The 17,666-nt window shown below is 43.2% G+C and overlaps 2 protein-coding genes across 3 annotated transcripts; both read left to right on the plus strand.

Annotated features, from left to right (window-relative positions):
- Nucleotides 1-1,434: 1,434 nt before the first annotated feature.
- LOC133372325 (zinc finger protein 620-like) lies at nucleotides 1,435-17,388 on the plus strand. Of its 2 annotated transcripts, none has more exons than XM_061600755.1 (7): nucleotides 1,435-1,508; nucleotides 2,258-2,392; nucleotides 10,159-10,245; nucleotides 11,195-11,321; nucleotides 12,114-12,230; nucleotides 16,669-16,732; nucleotides 17,199-17,388. In XM_061600755.1, exons 3-7 carry the CDS (start codon nucleotides 10,171-10,173, stop codon nucleotides 17,230-17,232), a joined length of 417 nt encoding a protein of 138 aa, XP_061456739.1. In that variant the 5' UTR covers nucleotides 1,435-1,508; nucleotides 2,258-2,392; nucleotides 10,159-10,170; the 3' UTR covers nucleotides 17,233-17,388. The 2 variants fall into 2 exon arrangements, with proteins under 2 accessions (XP_061456739.1, XP_061456740.1); XM_061600756.1 differs by having other exon boundaries at nucleotides 17,202-17,388.
- Nucleotides 13,062-16,393, plus strand: LOC133372748 (gastrula zinc finger protein XlCGF26.1-like). The gene is made up of 3 exons (XM_061601808.1): nucleotides 13,062-14,526; nucleotides 14,650-15,012; nucleotides 16,260-16,393. The coding sequence occupies exons 1-3, from the start codon at nucleotides 13,062-13,064 to the stop codon at nucleotides 16,391-16,393; spliced, it is 1,962 nt and encodes a 653-aa protein (XP_061457792.1).
- Nucleotides 17,389-17,666: the final 278 nt, after the last annotated feature.

The raw sequence follows: 17,666 nt of genomic DNA on the forward strand, positions 1-17,666 counted from the left end.
TTTCTTGACACAGCCGCTGCCGATCAGCCGCACGATCTGCTGCTCTTGTAGTCTGTTGCTGCTGCTCACCTCCTTGTCTACTTCCTACTGGGTGATGGAAAGTACCCCTCAAGGTCTGCTCCATGGTGGTCTCTGGAAGATTTGCTTATTTTATTTATTTATTTTATTTGTTTCATTTATAAACCGCCCATAGCAAATAGCTCTCTGGGCGGTGTACAAAAGATCCCAAATGCACCCTATATTGGTTTCATGTAGGTAAGACTTCTCATTCTTAGAACTGCCAAAAGAACAGGGGCCAGGAGTGAGGAAAAGAGGACCAGTCTAGGATGACCCACTTATGCATTGCTAAAAAAAAAAAAAGGCCCAGATTTTCATAAAATGTACATATGCTAAGTATAGACTGGGTGGCAAATGTTTCACACTGAGGGTTGTATTGAAGCATTGTCAGCTGCCTGGAAGCCATATACCAAAATTGGCATGGCTGATGTTTAAAAAAGCATGGTCAAAGTTTTTTTTTTTTTTTTAAGGACAACATTCGGGGTTGTGGGGGAGTCACAAATCCTTTTTTGCAGCACAGAATCATAGCAGGAGACTTGCGGGAGTAGTCAGGAATCTTTTGTTAATATCATGGATGCATTTCAGGGACACAAAAAACGTTTTGGCATCACAGTGGGGTACCACTGGGAGCAGTCAGGAATTTAAAAAAATTTAAATCTTTTAAAAAAATTAAACATTAAAAAATGTTTTTTAAAAAAGTTGACAGATTGGGAGGGATCTTTGGGGTACAGGGAAAAAAACCTTTTGGCATCACAGTATCACAGCAGTGGACCTATGGGAGCAGCCACTATCAGAGTATTTTTTTTAAAACAAAATTCATTTTTTCCCTAAAACCAAATTAATTTTTTTAAAAAGAAAATGGAGGGGAGACCTTAGGGGACAACTTTTGACGTCATGGGATCACAGTGGGGGATCAAAGGGAGCACTCACATATATATAGGGTTTCACACCCTAGGTTAGGGAGAAGACACATAATAAATCAAATCATCATCATCATCATCACTGTGCAATTGCTTTAACTGTTTTTATATATGTTTTACATATTTCTATTATATTCAGTGCTTTTTTGGGGAAAATGAGGTGCTTTTACTCATATATTGATAAAAGTGCTGTGGATACCAGCACAAAATGGCTGCCATGGGCAGCAAAAGAAAAGGTGCCAGTACTCCATACCAATGAGCACTGTCACAAAAAAAGTCCTGATTATATTGAAATATAATTCACTTCAGGATACCTCATGGGAAGCAATTCATAAATGCATAATCCCTACACTATGTAATGCTTTCTTTTCTGGCACCCAGGAGGCTTTGTCCATGCTATCCGAGCCTCCCTGATTGTGACAACACTCTGTGGCCTTCTAGGTTGCTTCTGCATTTGCCTCTCTTTCCGTTGTAGCCACATACGCTCGATGCCCCTGATCTTAGCCTCTGCCAGCTGCAGCTTTGCCACAGGTAACACTGTTATGTGGGGAAACAGGAAGAGGGGGTTTCTCCTATTCTATCTTTACACGTCCAGCCTCCCCTCTGTCCTCTCATCACGACAGTCTGACACCTTGCCAAAGAAGTGGAAATGCATCATCTCCCTCACCCAGAAAAGAGGATGAGATTTGCCTGTGATGATTTAGGGGTACCCATTTAGAAATAATGCAAAGCATTTAAATAAAAATGCCATATATCTCACCGTAGTAGGGAAGACTGCAGCCAGATGACCTGCCTGCTGTTTAGGAGCTGCAAACTGTTGATGGGCAACTCCAAAACTCTTACAAGTCTCCCCTCTTCAGTTTCTGCCTGTTTAAACTGGCCTTGCATTGGTCAACCCTTCAAATAGGGGACTGTCCCCCATAAAGAATGAAAGAGGGGGAAGGGCCATCGCGCAATGGTAGAGCAGCTGCTTTGCATGCAGATGGTCCCAGGTTCAATCTCCAGCATCTCCAGGTAGGGCTGGGCGAGATTCCCTGCCTGAAATCCTGGAGAGCAGCTGCCAGACAGTGTAGACAACATTGAGCTAGATGGACCAATGACCTGACTTGGTGCAAGGCAGCTGTGATGACTCTTAGCAGCAGCACTTTCTTTTGGAGACTGGAGCTGTGGTCCTGTGCCAACTCCTTCAGTGGAGGCCAATGCGAGGCTGGTGGAAGCCCTGGGGACATGCAATCAACTTTCCTTTGAAGTATATTTCCATGTTCTCCTTTTCGCCTTAGGTTTCCTCATCTTGATTGGCATGTCAATATTCACAGCTGTCTACAGGAGGAGCAAGCCATATACCCTGTATTTAGTCATCTTTGGTTCATCCTATGGCTTGGCCTGGGCCTGCATCCCAATGTATACCGTAACTGGTGAGTTGTACTTTGCAGCTGACCCCAAACTCAGGGCTAGCCCTGCCGTGCAGTAGGATGATGAAATGGCTTTTTCTGGGTAGCGCTATGCCAAAATCTGTTCTCCTCTTTGCAGTGGAGTCCATTGGGACCTGTAGGGTGGAAGGCAGGGAGGCCAACAGTCAGCAGAGCCAGCTCATTCTGGATTTGTTCCCATCCTCCTTCCTTCTGAGCTCTATGAAAGCAAGACTGAAACCCAAGGCAGAGGCGCACTTGTGATAGCAAATTCCAATTTGACTGGACTGTGTAAAGAGGACTTTCCTTTTTGTTTGTTTTGTATCTCCATTTAGCTTCACTCTCCATACTGTGCACCATTTTGTACATGACTCCACCTTACTTGCCATCTTCCTAACCTAGGTGTGGGGAACCTTTGGCTCTCCAGATGTTGCTGAACTACAACTCCCATCAGCCCCAGCAAGCATAACCAATGGCTAGGGATGATGGGAGTTGTCATTCAGTAACATCTGGAGGGCTAATGTTTCCCTACACCTGACCTAAGCTAAAAAGGCCCACATGTTGTAGCTTTCCCTCATAAGGAAGTTGCTTCACCCCCTTGATCATTTTGGCTGGCCTTGTCTAGCTCTTCAATATCCTTTTTGGGGTGAGGTGACCAAACTGTACACATTATTATTATTATTATTATTATTATTATTATTATTATTATTATTACTATTATTATTATTAACTTTATTTATACCCTGCCGTTTTTCCAAATTGGAACTCACGGTGGCTTCCAGATAAAAGACACATACAATTAAAAACCTATCAAAAATAAAAGCATAATACATAAATGAATAAGTATAAACAGATACAATTAACCCTTTTTTAAAAAAAAATGTTTTTAAAGCTTTTTTAAAAATGTTTTTAACATTGTTTTGTTTTAATGTATTTTAAGGTTTTTTAATGATGTTTTAAAGTGTTTTTAGCGTTTCTGTTTGCCTCCCTGGGCTCCTGTTGGGAGAGAGGGCGAGATATAAATCAAATAATAAATAAATAAATAAAATTTATTATTATTGTTGTTAATAGTAACAACAATGATTAAATTATAATAATAATAATAACAACAGTAATTGTTATTAAATTTATTACCTGCCCTTCTCCAGTAGGTCCCAGGGTAGGTCACAACAATATAAAACACCAGTAAAAACAATTTAAAACAAATTATAATCACAACTGCAGAAGGTCCCAAAAATATACATTTCAAGGGTCAAAAGCCAGAGTGCATCTTCACACATCAAAAGCTGTACAGAGAAGATGCCAGACACTGCTGAGGGGAGGGAATTCCATAACTTAGGGGCTGCCACAGAGAAGGCCCTCTCCCAGGCCACCACCACCCCAAACTTCTGAGGGTGGTAGAACTACCAAGAGGGCCCTTTCTGCAGATCTCAACTCCTGAGAGGGTCTGTAGTAGGGTTGCCATATTGCCCGGTTAGCCGGGTTTTGCCCGGATTCTATGCATGCCACCCGGCGCCCGGCTAGCCCCTTACGTGGCCCGGATTCTCAGCTTTATTTTTTAAAAAAATTAAGCGTCTAGGCGGTCCGGTTCTCGAGATATACATAAAAACATCAGCCACCCCCCCGACTGTTAAATCTTTCTTTAAACAGTACTGTATGCACTTCCTAGCTTTAACCCCGCCCGTTCAGGATTGCAGCCAATCAGGGATTGTGTTTCAGTTTCATTGATCTGAAGCAGTGTCTAGAAAACAAAATGGTAGTTTCACCCCGTTTATCTGAAAATCTCATAAATTGGGTAAGTATAGACATTTCAGGTTTTTTTCCGCTTGTGTGCAGGAGTCAGATCTTGGGCAGTGTTTTGAAAACCTTCCCAATGCTTGCTTTTTGTAAGAGCAATGCTAATCCCATATGCCCAGAGTAAATCCCATTGAATTCAATAGGACTTACTTTTGAGTAGACATGGTTATGAATGTGCTCAAAATCAATGGGACTTTGGAGTGAATGTAAAAAAGCATTGTGTTTGTGTTCTAACTCTTTCTGCCCCCTTCTCCAGTCCTATTTTAAAGCAAGTAGGCAGGGCTTACTTAGGTATTACAGTTTTTATTCTGTAGGAAAGTAATACTGATTTTTTTAAAACTAATACTGATTTTTCTGCAATGACCAACTGGTTTGACAATAAACTATTATATGGGCTGTATGTATTGATACATCTGCAGTGTGTGGTGTGTGTGTATGGAGTCTTTCCAACACCCCTGTGAGGTAGGGTTGGAAACCAAGGCAGCTCACAACAAGAAATAAAGCCATTTAAAATCCAATAACCATAAAAACAAGTATAAACAGTTGCAAAACAGCATAAAGTGGCATGATTCGGAATTTTGGGTTGTGTGAATGAAGTTGCTTATCCCTTGAGGTTGCATTTCTGTCCCTGTTTGAGTAAGCCCCACGGAATACACTGGGACTTGCTTCTGAATAAATAAACCTAGGATTGCACTATAAATATCTTTACAGTTTGTGTAAATAATAAATACGTTTGATAGTCATGCTTATTTAAATACTTCTTCATTTATCATATTTTTGGTTTTTGGTTAGGAATCCTGACTGGTTGTGAGATGCTTAGTTTTTTGCCTTACTCATAGGAATCTTGTTGTGGTTGGTATGGTATTACATTTAGGAAAGTGTTACTGCCTTCTGTTTTTTTTTTTCCTATTTGCATTTCACTTATCTTTAACCTCACTCCATTACAGCCATAGAAGCAACAGCAGCCTATGCAAGAGAATTAACTCCCGTTAGTGATAAGAAGAATTTATCATTATTATTTCAATTAAAACAAGAGGCTTATCAATACTTTGAAGAGGACCAGATATTTATTTTCTTTCTGAGCCCAGGACTGGGTCTTTCATGATGCCCGGGGGGGGGGGGAGGGAGCAGGAGAGTAGTTGATAAGACAGACATCCTGGCATTGATAATTTAATTAGCAAGGTATGTGTGGGGTTGTTGCACACTTCCAGGCCCAGTTTCATTTTGAGTATGGAGGTGGAACCTGTGTAGATGTGGTTGATCAAAGGGAGAAGAAATTTTGAGTTAAGCAAAGCTCTGCTTTTATAAAACCTAAGAAACATACAGATACTTTGAATGTCTGAGTGCCTGCACCAGTGGAATACTGGAGGAACTTGTAAAACTTGCTGCAACAGTATTTAGAACTGAGCATGTGGTGTGAAAGACTCCTTTTCCTAACATTTTGGCTTCTTGTTTTTCTCCACCCACTGCATCTTTGAAATATATCGTATATGGTTAACCGTACTGCTGCCCTGACTTACTTTATGTTTGTTACTATTTTGTGTTTTTATTGTTTTTATATTGATTGTGTATTTTTATTGTTTTTATTATATTTGTAAGCTGTGCTGAGCTCTGTTTTTAACAGCAAAAGGGCAGGATATAAATTCTCTTAATCAATCAATAAATACTCCATAGTGTTGGAAACTAGAGTCTAGGCATTTAAGGCTGAAAATGTTGCTTTTAAAAAAAAGATTTCTCACATCTTTCCCCAGCTTTTGGTGGTAATTCCTAGGCACAAAAACAAAACAACTGGACAATCCAAATATTAATATGCAGATATTTTGCATAATATGCAAATAATATGCAGATATTTGCATAATATGCAAATACTTTACATAATATGCAAATTAAACTGCCCGGATTTGTGGAACTGGAATATGGCAACCCTAGTCTGTAGGGAAAGCGTTCTAGAAATGAGTTGTTTGGATTCTCCTACCTGAGTGAGCACCTAGGATGGGTTCATCCAACCAACCTAGATGGCTTTAAAAGGGGGACTGAGACAAACGCATGGGGGGCAATGCTATCAAAGAGTCATGAGAGCAAAATGCAAATCGACAACATCATGAAAATTCGTCAGCATTTTTATAGCATTTGAGTGTGAATCTTTCCTAATAAACAATATTTTGCATGCAGTTTTGACTAATGTACATTATTGCAGGCATTTTCTTTTGAATATAATGCATTTTTGTATGTTATTTTCATTAATATATACATTTTGTGCATACTTTCCCCTAATATATGCATTTTTGTTAACATTGGTTGGAGAACTGCATTGCAAAATTCAGATAAGTGCGAATTTTGAAGGATGGCTATGTTTCTCTTACTGTTTCAGAAAGTGCAAATTTGACAGATTTGGCTTTAAAAGGAAGTACTTCTTTACTCAGCGCATAGTTAAACTATGGAATTTGCTCCCACAAGATGCAGTAATGGCCACCAGCTTGGATGGCTTTAAAAGAAGATTAGACAAATTCATGGAGGACAGGGCTATCAATGGCTACTAGCCATGATGGCTGTGCTGTGCCACCCTAGTCAGAGGCAGCATGCTTCTGAAAACCAGTTGCCGGAAGCCTCAGGAGGGGAGAGTGTTCTTGCACTCGGGTCCTGCTTGTGGGCTTCCCCCAGGCACCTGGATGGCCACTGTGAGAACAGGATGCTGGACTAGATGGGCCACTGGCCTGATCCAGCAGGCTCTTCTCATGTTCTTATGTTCTTAAATGCAAACTGAACTGAATTTCTCTCCCATGCCTAATGGTAGAGCACATGCTTTGCACGCAGAAGGTCCCGGGTTCAAGCTATAATACATTTCCCCTCCCCTCAAAGCAGCTTGCAAAGTCTAAAATCAAACATAAAAGCAACAGTAGCTATTTATTTATTTGATTTATATCCCGCCCTTCCTCCCAGTAGGAGCCCATAATTAAATACGCAATGAATGACCAGACTAGAAGGGGCAATCAAGGAGCAGGAACTCAAAACAGCCAAAATTACCGATTATTATGCTGCAGTACATGCATTAATAACCTCACCATCGGGTCACTGGATTGCGGGGCTGCCCTCGTGCTTCTGCTACGGCAGAATTTGGCAACAAGGAGGCTATGCCCTTATTTTGCCAGTGATGGAGGAACTGCACCAGCTGCCAATGATAGGGCCGTGTTCAAGGTTTTACTGTTAACTTGTAAGACCCAAAATAACTTAGGGCCTGGATACCAGTGGTGGCTGATGAAGGCAGGCGGAACAAGAACCACTGATACGCGGAGCCAGAGCCAATGTCAAGCAGAGAAAAATACTCTAGCTTTGTCCTCCTCCTCTGCTGAGTTTTGCAATGGCAACTCTGAGACTAAGGTGGAGGAAGCCAGCTCCTGGACGGGCTGTCAGTAAGAAGGCAGGCAAGTGAGGGCTGGCTGAGGGCAGACTGAACTTGGTGGGGCAGAGCCCCATTTATTCTAATGGATTAGCCTCCATTGCTTGAGAGCTACTTCCCCATTATGCACTCAGCGGAACTTAATATATGCAGAGAAAACCTCGCTGATTATACTGTCACTGGTGGATTGTCTTCTTTCTTTCTTTCTGTCTTTCTTTCTTTCGTTCTTTCTTTCTTTCTTCTATTATGTGCCTTCAGGTCGATTATGACTTATGGTGACCCTATGAATCAGTGACCTCTAATAGCAACTGTCATGAACCACCCTGTTCAGATCTTTTAAGTTCAGGTCTGGGGCTTTCCTTATGGAAGCAATCCATCTCTTGTTTGGCCTTCCTCTTTTTCTACTTCCTTCTATTTTTCCCAGCATTATTGTCTTTCCTAGTGAATCATGTCTCCTCATGATGTGTCCAAAGTATGATAACCTCAGTTTCATGATTTTAGCTTCTAGTGACAGTTCTGGTTTAATTTGTTCTAACACCCAATTATTTGTCTTTTTTGCAGTCCATGGTATGCGCAAAGCTCTCCTCCAACACCACATTTCAAATGAGTTGATTTTTCTCTTATCTGCTTTTCACATCTATACACAGAGATTGGGAATACCATGGTCATATTATTATTATTATTATTATTAAACAATAACAACAGTAATAGTAGTAGTAATAATAGCAATAATAGTAGTAGTAGTAGTAGTAATAATAATAATAATAATAATATCCTACCCTTCCTCCCAATAGGAGCCCAGGATGGCAAACAAAAGCACTAAAATCACTCTAAAACATCATAAAAACAGACTTTAAAATATATTACAACAAAACATCCTTAAAAACATATTAAAACAAAACATCTTTAAAAAATCTTTTTTTTTTTAAAGGGGATTTATTGGAAGCCGCCTTCTTTGTGGTAGCCCTCTGGACCACCCTTCTTTCCTTGATTCTTAAGATGTTTTCAAAGTGTGCTGCTATGTTCTTTCTTTTATACTATTTTATTGTTTTATATTGAATGGTTGTATTTTAGGTGAGATACTATTACGATGATATTGTCTGCTTTATATTTTCTTTTGTTGTTGTTGTAAAAACTGTTCTGGTATTCAGTGGTATGTAAACATTTGAATTAAAAAAATCTAGGCAACAATGGAGTTAAAAATAAATGTATTCAATTGCCATCAGAACATGAATAGGGAGGAAGAGAATCTAACCTCTTGGGATAGGGAATTCCATATATGGAGAGTCACCACAAAGGAAGCTCTGTCATGTGATGCCACCAACTGTGCCTCTGCTGAAAACAACAGAATGAAATTCAACAGGGATAAGTGCAAAGTTCTACACCTAGGAAAAAGAAACCAAATTCACAGTTATAAGATGGGGAACACTTGGCTCAGCAATAGTACATGTGGGAAGGATCTTGGGATTGTTGTTAATAACAAGCTGGATACGAGCCCACAGTGTGATGTGGCTGCAAAAAAAGCAAATGCTATTTTAGGCTGTGTTTACAGAATTATTTTCATGAGGCTGAGAGGCAGTGACTGGCCCAAGGTCACCCAGTGGGCTTCATGGCTATGTGGGGATTCAAACCCTGGTCACCCAGGTCATAGTCCAACACTTTAACCATTACACCATTAATTAACTCCTGTCCACAGAGGGGCAGGCTATCAATTGCCACTAGCTGCGCTCTCCCTGTTCGCCCGTCATGGTCAGGAGTAGTGTGCCTCTGAATACAAGTTGCTGGGAATCATCAGTAGGGCAGAGTGCTTTTGTACCCAGGACCTGCTTGCGGGTTTCCCATTGGGGAACAGGATTCTCGACTAGATGGGCCACTGGCTGGCCTGATCCAGAAAGGCTCTTCTTACGTTCTTATGGCAGGCGAGCATCATTTTGACTTTTTGTTTTGGGTGCAATTAACTTACTGGCCAGCACTGCATGGCAGTGGGTAGGGAGGGAATTTGTTTATTTATTTAGGCTGCTTTAATCCCAGGGTAGAAAGACACTCACTGTACTGCCGGTTCCAGTGTGTCTCCACCTCTCCTGAAAACGGGCACACGACACTAGTCAAACCCTGCCCCTTTTTACTGTAAAACCTGGTGGGATCTGCTCAAATGTGTTTTTAAAAACAAACAAACAGATTTTGCAACTGATTGGCAGATCAACCCGTTTTCCTTCCAGCTGTGGCCAATGGAAACACTTTGCTGTGGGTAATTAGTGTGCTCAAAGCTCAAAGCAGATTTTCAAAGCCAGGGTATGATTACAAGATTTTGACGGTACATATAAAATTAAAACAAAAAGAAATGACACTAGCATGGTAGGGAAGGCCGGATTCAACCTTCACTCTGCTCCCAGCAGCCTGGCGCCTTCCTTCTGGGGCAGGTTTTGAATTCCAACAATTCACTTCAGATCCCTTGTCTCAGTCCTTTCACTCCAGAAGATGACAGTCTCTCAGTTCTTAAGGTACAATCTGATACTGAAAAGGGTGTTTTATTGAAATGTTCTTCCTCCTTCCCCTCTCCCTCCCCACATGCTCAAAGACTCTGTGAAGAATGATGACAAAGACTCAATCCGGAAGGTCTCCGGCTTCCAGGGGGAAGAAAAGGGGTGCAGTGGAACCATTTCAGGTAGGACATTACCTGGAAATAGCTGGAAGGCTTGTGATGGATGGACAAAGCAAGAGCAGGATACATTCAATGGGATGACACAGAAATAGGGGATATATAGAAAGTGGTGTCCTCAGGAATTTTTTTGGGGGAAGTGCGCAAAGTAAAAGACTGAAAGGGGGCAGGGAACAGGCTAGTTATTCACACTACCCAAAAAAATTATGCCTCATATCTCAGGTTCAACAAATACTAGAAACTTAGGGTTGTATTTAACTAAGCCCTACTCAGAGTAGAGCCATTGACATTAATAAATCTAAGTTAGTCATGTCTGTAAACTTCAGTGGGTACTCTGAGTAAGACTATCATTGCATGCTACACTTGCTCTTTTTCTTGAAATGAAAGCTGGGAATTGAGGATTATTATTGATCCAGCCAGTGGGCAAGGGGGGGGGACTGGCCCCCTTCCCCCCCCTTTTTGTGGATGCCCAGGAATACAAACCATTGGTCTCCAAACTTTTTGTCCCATGGACAACTTGAAAATTGCAGAGGGTCCTGGCAAACCCCTTAATGTTTTTTTCTGCCTGTTGTAGCAATTGTAAATTTTAATTGTATTTTTATTGCTCCTTTTATTTCTTATGTTGCATTTTATTGTATTACGATTTTCATTCCATAGAATGCAAATTGTAATACAATAGAAATACAATATGAGATATAAAAGGAATAAAAAATTAATAGGAATGTTTAATGCAGATGTTCCACGGACCACCTGCATGAAGTTCATGGATCACAGTTTGGGAACCCCTAATACAAATTACTTGATTCTGCATTCTGGGAATTGCCTGTAGATTATTTCTTCTAGACAAGGATGCATGAGAATGTCCCCAAGTGAAAGGGTTAGGACTCCAAGAGAGGGTCTTTCTAGGGAGGATGACTTCCTGGGAGACTGAGGGAGGGGCTCTTTGTTCTTGCAGAAGCCAGTGATGTTTGAAGATGTGGCTGTGTATTTCACGGAGGGCCAGGGGCTCTTACTGGACCCACAACAAAGATCATTGTACAGGGACGTCATGATAGAGAACTACAAGAATGTCACTTCACTGGGTAAGAAACTCGCATCCTCAGCTGGAGCTTCCCCCAAAGAATCCTGGGAGCTGTAGTTTGTTAAGGGTGCTGAGAGTTGTTAGGAGACCCCTATTCCCCTCACAGAACCACAATTCCCAGAGTGGTTTAACAGTCAATCCCTCTTCCCAGGGAACTCTGGGAATTGTTGCTCTATGAGAGGAATCAGGGTCTCCTAACAACTCTCAGCACCCTTCACAAACTATAGTTTCCAAGATTCTTGTGGGGAGAGAGCCACAACTATTTAAAGCAATATCATTGTGTTTTAAATGTATAGTGCAGATGTGGCCTTTCTTTCTCAAGCAAAGTTCAACTGGAACAGAAAGCTCTTTTATACTCCTTCCTGGCCAGGATGATCCAGTGACCATCCTGGCTGGGCCAAGTCACTTCAGGGCCTGAAGGTACTTCACTGAGAAGCTACCACCTACATGCACTTCAGTGGCTGAACAATGCCAACCCCTCATTACACATCTATATTTGTTTAAACTAAACGAGTTCAGGTCAGGGGAGCTTGCGGTTGCATTTTCATGTATTTGTTCAGGTCAGGTCAGGAGCAGCTGGTAGTGAGCAGCTCTGCCTAACACCTGAGGCTTACCAGGTTGGTGAGGGGGTTGGGGCTTTGCGGAGGCATTGGCAGGAGCAGCAGATTGGCTCCCCCAGTGCAACCGCACAACCCAGACCTTGCTGCCGCCTCACCCCACCCCATCACCAGCCAGCACCAGAAGTACCCATTGCCCACTGAGAATCCCTCTTTTATTTGTCTTTCCTTACAAGGATTTCCAATCTCCAAGCCTGACCTTATCATCCAGCTGGAACGAGGAGAAGAGCCGTGGGTGCCAGACCTTCAGGCCTTGGGTGAAATGCTGATCTCTGGCTCCACACCAGGGGAAGGTAAAAAAGATATATATAAATTAGGTACCCATGCAAATAATCTACAAGTATATTGTAATTATGAATTGCCAGGAAGCTTATCATTATCATTATTATTATTGAAGGGCGATATTAAGATATTTGAATAAATAAATGAAATAATTCATGGTCAGATACAAGTATCAGAAGAGGCCTGCTAGATCAGACCAAAGGCCTGTCTAGTCTTGTCTGGGTTCTTCTCTGTTCACGAAGGTCCTGCCAATGCATTTAGTTGGGTGATACCAAGCTCCAAGATTGCAAGAAAGAGAGAAGAATCTTCTGTTGACTCTCTTCACATCCTTCATTGTGACATAAGTTTCAAGCATGTCCCCTCCTTTCTGTTTTGGGGTTGTATTCAACTAAATCCTACTCAGAGTAGACCCATTAAAATTAATGGGACCTAAGTTAGTCGTGTCTATTGACTTCAGTGATGTACTCTGAGTAGGACTAACATTGAATGCCACCCTTAGTTTCCCCCTAAACTAAAGGATCAATTTCCTTGTTGTTCCTTTCCCAAAGTCCACCATTTGCAGCCACCACCACCACCCGGTCCGTACAGAGTAAATTAATATCTGGAGATACTGGAATGGCATAGATGTGAGTGACAGGGAGTGCAGGAGCCCCGTTATTCTTTTTCTTTTGAACCACCCAGAAACCTCATAGCTTTTGTACCTTCACCCGCCCCCCAAGCAATCTATTCATGGGTGTTTTCTATGCTCACAGGAGTGAATCCTCTCTGTATTTTATTTTATCTGAGCAGGGAAGTCTACGAAAAAGAAGCAACACTCAGAGGCTGGGGAATATTATGCTAAGATGCCACATCTTACTAGACAGCCAGGAGTCCACAAAGGAGAGAAACCATTTAAATGCCTCGAATGCGAGAAGAATTTCCCTAGCAATTCACAGCTTGTGAGGCATCTGAGAATCCACACAGGAGAGAAACCATTTAAATGCCCCGAGTGTGGCAAATGCTTTACTCAAAAACCGAACCTTATGCTACACCAGAGAGTCCACACAGGAGAAAAACCCTTTCAGTGCTTGGAGTGTAGGAAGTGCTTTGCTCACCAAACAAACCTTGTGAGACACCAGAGAATCCACACAGGAGAAAAACCCTTTCAGTGCTTGGAGTGTAGGAAGTGCTTTGCTCACCAAACAAACCTTGTGAGACACCAGAGAATCCACACAGGAGAAAAACCCTTTCAGTGCTTGGAGTGTAGGAAGTGCTTTACTCGACAAAAAAACCTTGTGCTGCACCAGAAAGTGCATGCAGGAGAAAAACCCTTTCAGTGCTTGAAGTGTGGGAAATGCTTTGCTCACCAAACAAATCTTGTGCTGCACCAGAAAGTGCATGCAGGAGAAAAACCCTTTCAGTGCCTGGAGTGTGGGAAATGTTTTGCTTATCAATCATTCCTTATGAGACACCAGAGAATCCACATAGGAGAAAAACCCTTTCAGTGCTTGGAGTGTGAGAAATGCTTTGCTCGACAAACGAACCTTGTGGATCACCAGAGAATCCACACAGGAGAGAAACCTTTTCAGTGCTTGGAGTGTAGGAAGTGCTTTGCTCACCAAACAAACCTTGTGAGACACCAGAGAATCCACACAGGAGAAAAACCCTTTCAGTGCTTGGAGTGTAGGAAGTGCTTTACTCGACAAAAAAACCTTGTGCTGCACCAGAAAGTGCATGCAGGAGAAAAACCCTTTCAGTGCTTGAAGTGTGGGAAATGCTTTGCTCACCAAACAAACCTTGTGCTGCACCAGAAAGTGCATGCAGGAGAAAAACCCTTTCAGTGCCTGGAGTGTGGGAAATGTTTTGCTTATCAATCATTCCTTATGAGACACCAGAGAATCCACATAGGAGAAAAACCCTTTCAGTGCTTGGAGTGTGGGAAATGCTTTGCTCGACAAACGAACCTTGTGGATCACCAGAGAATCCACACAGGAGAAAAACCCTTTCAGTGCTTGGAGTGTGGGAAATGCTTTGCTCACCAAACAAACCTTGTGAGACACCAGAGAATCCACACAGGAGAAAAACCCTTTCAGTGCTTGGAGTGTAGGAAGTGCTTTACTCGACAAACAAACCTTGTGCTGCACCAGAGAGTGCATACAGGAGAAAAATCCTTTCAGTGCCTGGAGTGTGGGAAATGTTTTGCTTATCAATCATTCCTTATGAGACACCAGAGAATCCACACAGGAGAGAAACCATTTCAGTGCTTGGAGTGTAGGAAGTGCTTTACTCGACAAACAAACCTTGTGAGACACCTGAGAGTCCACACAGGTGAGAATTGTTAAAAATCCTCAGTATTTGGGGAAATGACGTGCTGCATACTCAAATTTTTCAAAAAATCGAGTGCATATGTAACAGAAAAAACTATGATTGGCTTGAGATGAATGAAAGAAGGAGAGAAACCATTTAAATGCCTCGAGTGCGAGAAGAATTTCCCTAGCAATTCACAGCTTGTGAGGCATCTGAGAATCCACACAGGAGAGAAACCCTTTCAGTGCTTGAAGTGTGGGAAATGCTTTGCTCACCAAACAAACCTTGTGCTGCACCAGAAAGTGCATGCAGGAGAAAAACCCTTTCAGTGCTTGGAGTGTGGGAAATGTTTTGCTTATCAATCATTCCTTATGAGACACCAGAGAATCCACACAGGAGAAAAACACTTTCAGTGCTTGGAGTGTGGGAAATGCTTTGCTCACCAAACAAACCTTGTGCTGCACCAGAAAGTGCATGCAGGAGAAAAACCCTTTCAGTGCCTGGAGTGTGGGAAATGTTTTGCTTATCAATCATTTCTTCACTGCTGCCACCATTAGACACTGCCTCTGTTCAGCCTTGGCAATTACCTTGCCCTCCCTTCTGGTCTGTATATTCCCCAGCCAAGGATCAGGCCTTTGGTAAACCAAAGAAGTATTTATTTACTAATAACAGGAAATAACAAGATTACTTTAGGAATGTTTCACAAGCGTATGGTTTCATATATGGTTACTCTTTATGTTTCTGTTCATATATATCCTCTTTAAATATCAGCCAAATCCAATCCAAACTTCCCTCAGAACTCTGCCAACCAACTAAACAACCTCTCTCTAACCGACTCTCTCTCCCACCTTCCAACCGACCCCCCTCTCATCACTCACAAACCTCCATTTATACCTTTAGCCAGCCAGCCACTCAGCCAATCATCATCCAGCACACTTCAGCTTCTCACCCACGTGCTCCCCCTTTCTCTCTCAGTCAATTACCATACATCACCCAATAGACCCGCACTTACCATATTTACAGATGCTAACTTACAGGAACATCACAGGCCTCAACCCTCCCCCCCACCAGTGAACACATTCTGTCAGCCCACTCCCTGGCAGGCACCCCTGAGGCCCTTCTCCTCTTGGCACTGTCGGCAGACAAGCCGAATACCCTGCAGCAGCATCCCACAGGTCTGGGAATATGCTGCTGAGTAGCTTTGACCGTGATGTCCAGCTCCAGGCATCAAAGCTTCCTTTATCTTGTTTTATTATTGCACTTATACCCCACCTTTTCTCAAAGGAGCTGAAAGTGGCGTATGCAATTTTCTCCCTCCCCATTTTGTCCTCACAACAACCCTGTGAGGTAGATTACACTGAAAGAGACAGTAACTGGCCTGAGGCCACCCAGAGTCAGAGTGGGGATTCAAACCCTGGTCTCTCAGGACCCAATCTGACATGCTAACCACTCCACCACACCCTTTCTCTTCACCAGAGCCCCAAACCCAAAGTGTTGGTGTCTCCCTTTCCTGCTGGGGAAGTGTGGTCCGTGCAGACCAGGGGACTTTTCCCAAAGCCCGATCTTCAGTCCCCATCTGGGGGGGCACCCAGGGGAGGGCCCCAATGCAGAGTTGGGTCTGAGTCATGTGACTGGGCGAGCAAGCTAGGGACGCCCCTCTGCGCTGGGGAGAGACTCCTTGGTGGGTGACGGTGGCGGCCTGCCTTGATAGCCCAGAGCGGTCCCAATTCTGAGGTGCTCTTTCCTCCCACAAGACCTCAGCGGTTGCGTGTTAGCAAGAGAGGAGGAGGAACTGGACCTGGCGGCCAGCAGCCTCAGATGGCTGCTGGCTTATGCCACGACACTGCCACAGCTGACTGTAAGTATCTCAGCTGCATTCATTGATTGAGAATACTGTTGTCCTGCTTCATGGCAGCTTACAAAAGATGACCCCATTCCAGTCTGCTCTACAGGGCCAAGATAATTAAGAAGGTGGCAGTCTTTGCCCTCCTTTTCTGCTGCCCTTTGGCCTCCGCCCACTGGGCAGCAGAGTCCACAGAGGTCCTCTCAGGCAAGCCAGTGGGGCTGAGCAGCTAGTTCTGCTTCCGGCATCTCTTGAATCCACACTTTGGTTCTGAGATTTTAAAAAGGACCTGATCCAGCATTTCCCCCCTCTTTCTACAGCTGGAATCTATCCAACAGATGGTCCCTCCAGAGCTGTCCTGGCTGTGCCCAAGAGCCAGTGGAGGTAAGATCTCCATCCTGAAAGCAGAGAATGAACCCAGCGGCTTCGCTTTCCACACTAAAGCAGTCACTCGAAGCTTCACTGGGGCCTGAGTCGGCCACACCTCTTTGCTGGGGCACCCCTGCCTCAGGCTGATCTGTTGAGTGGTGGGGTCTTGAAATCCTAGCCCTCCTGCACCAAGGCCACAGAAGTGGGGTGGAGGAGTGTGTGGGCGGTGTGGAAAGTGAGTGGCAGTCAACTGTTGTGGTGACGCTGGCCCCAAACAGCAGGGACCAATGACAACTGCAGGACGAGGCTGAAAGGGTGGGATAAGGGTATTGATAATGGGGGGTGGCGGGAAGCCCCATTGAGCTCAGCCTGGGGACCGGATCCCTTTTGACTGCTTAAGGATGCCTGGCGCCGAGTCTGGACCTGGCAAATTACCTGGCCATAATTAAGACTCACTTCTGTTGCCTTCTTTTCCATCCAGAAGAACTTCAGGTCGAAGATCTCAAGTAATCTAGGACAGTGATGGAGGGCTCTTTGCTTATGGGTGCATTTCTTCTTGGAGGAATTGTTATACTAAATTTGTCATATTTCAATTTGTGAATAAAATAGTTGTGCCTGACCTTGCCTTTGTCCTTCTGATATGAAGGCAGAGTCAGCTGAAAGATAAAGCCTACGGCACCCAGAAGGGAAGCTGCTGCTGTCGCACATCAAGTGATGCATCTTTCACAGAAAGGGTGGCTCAAATGGCTTTCTGAAAACCTGATACAGCAGTTAAAGTGTCAAAGGAGCTTGGTCAAACATGCCCATTTTCAAAAAGGCTGGTTTCCAGTTTGTGAGCAAGTGTCAACAATGTATAGTCCCCTCCCCAATATCATGTTACTTTATGAAAGGATTTTTAAATAGTACTCTTTCCCCCCAGGAATTTGATAGACTGAGATGATGCCAAAGC

Source organism: Rhineura floridana, chromosome 18 (assembly GCF_030035675.1).
Source record: "Rhineura floridana isolate rRhiFlo1 chromosome 18, rRhiFlo1.hap2, whole genome shotgun sequence".
NCBI lineage: Eukaryota > Metazoa > Chordata > Lepidosauria > Squamata > Rhineuridae > Rhineura > Rhineura floridana.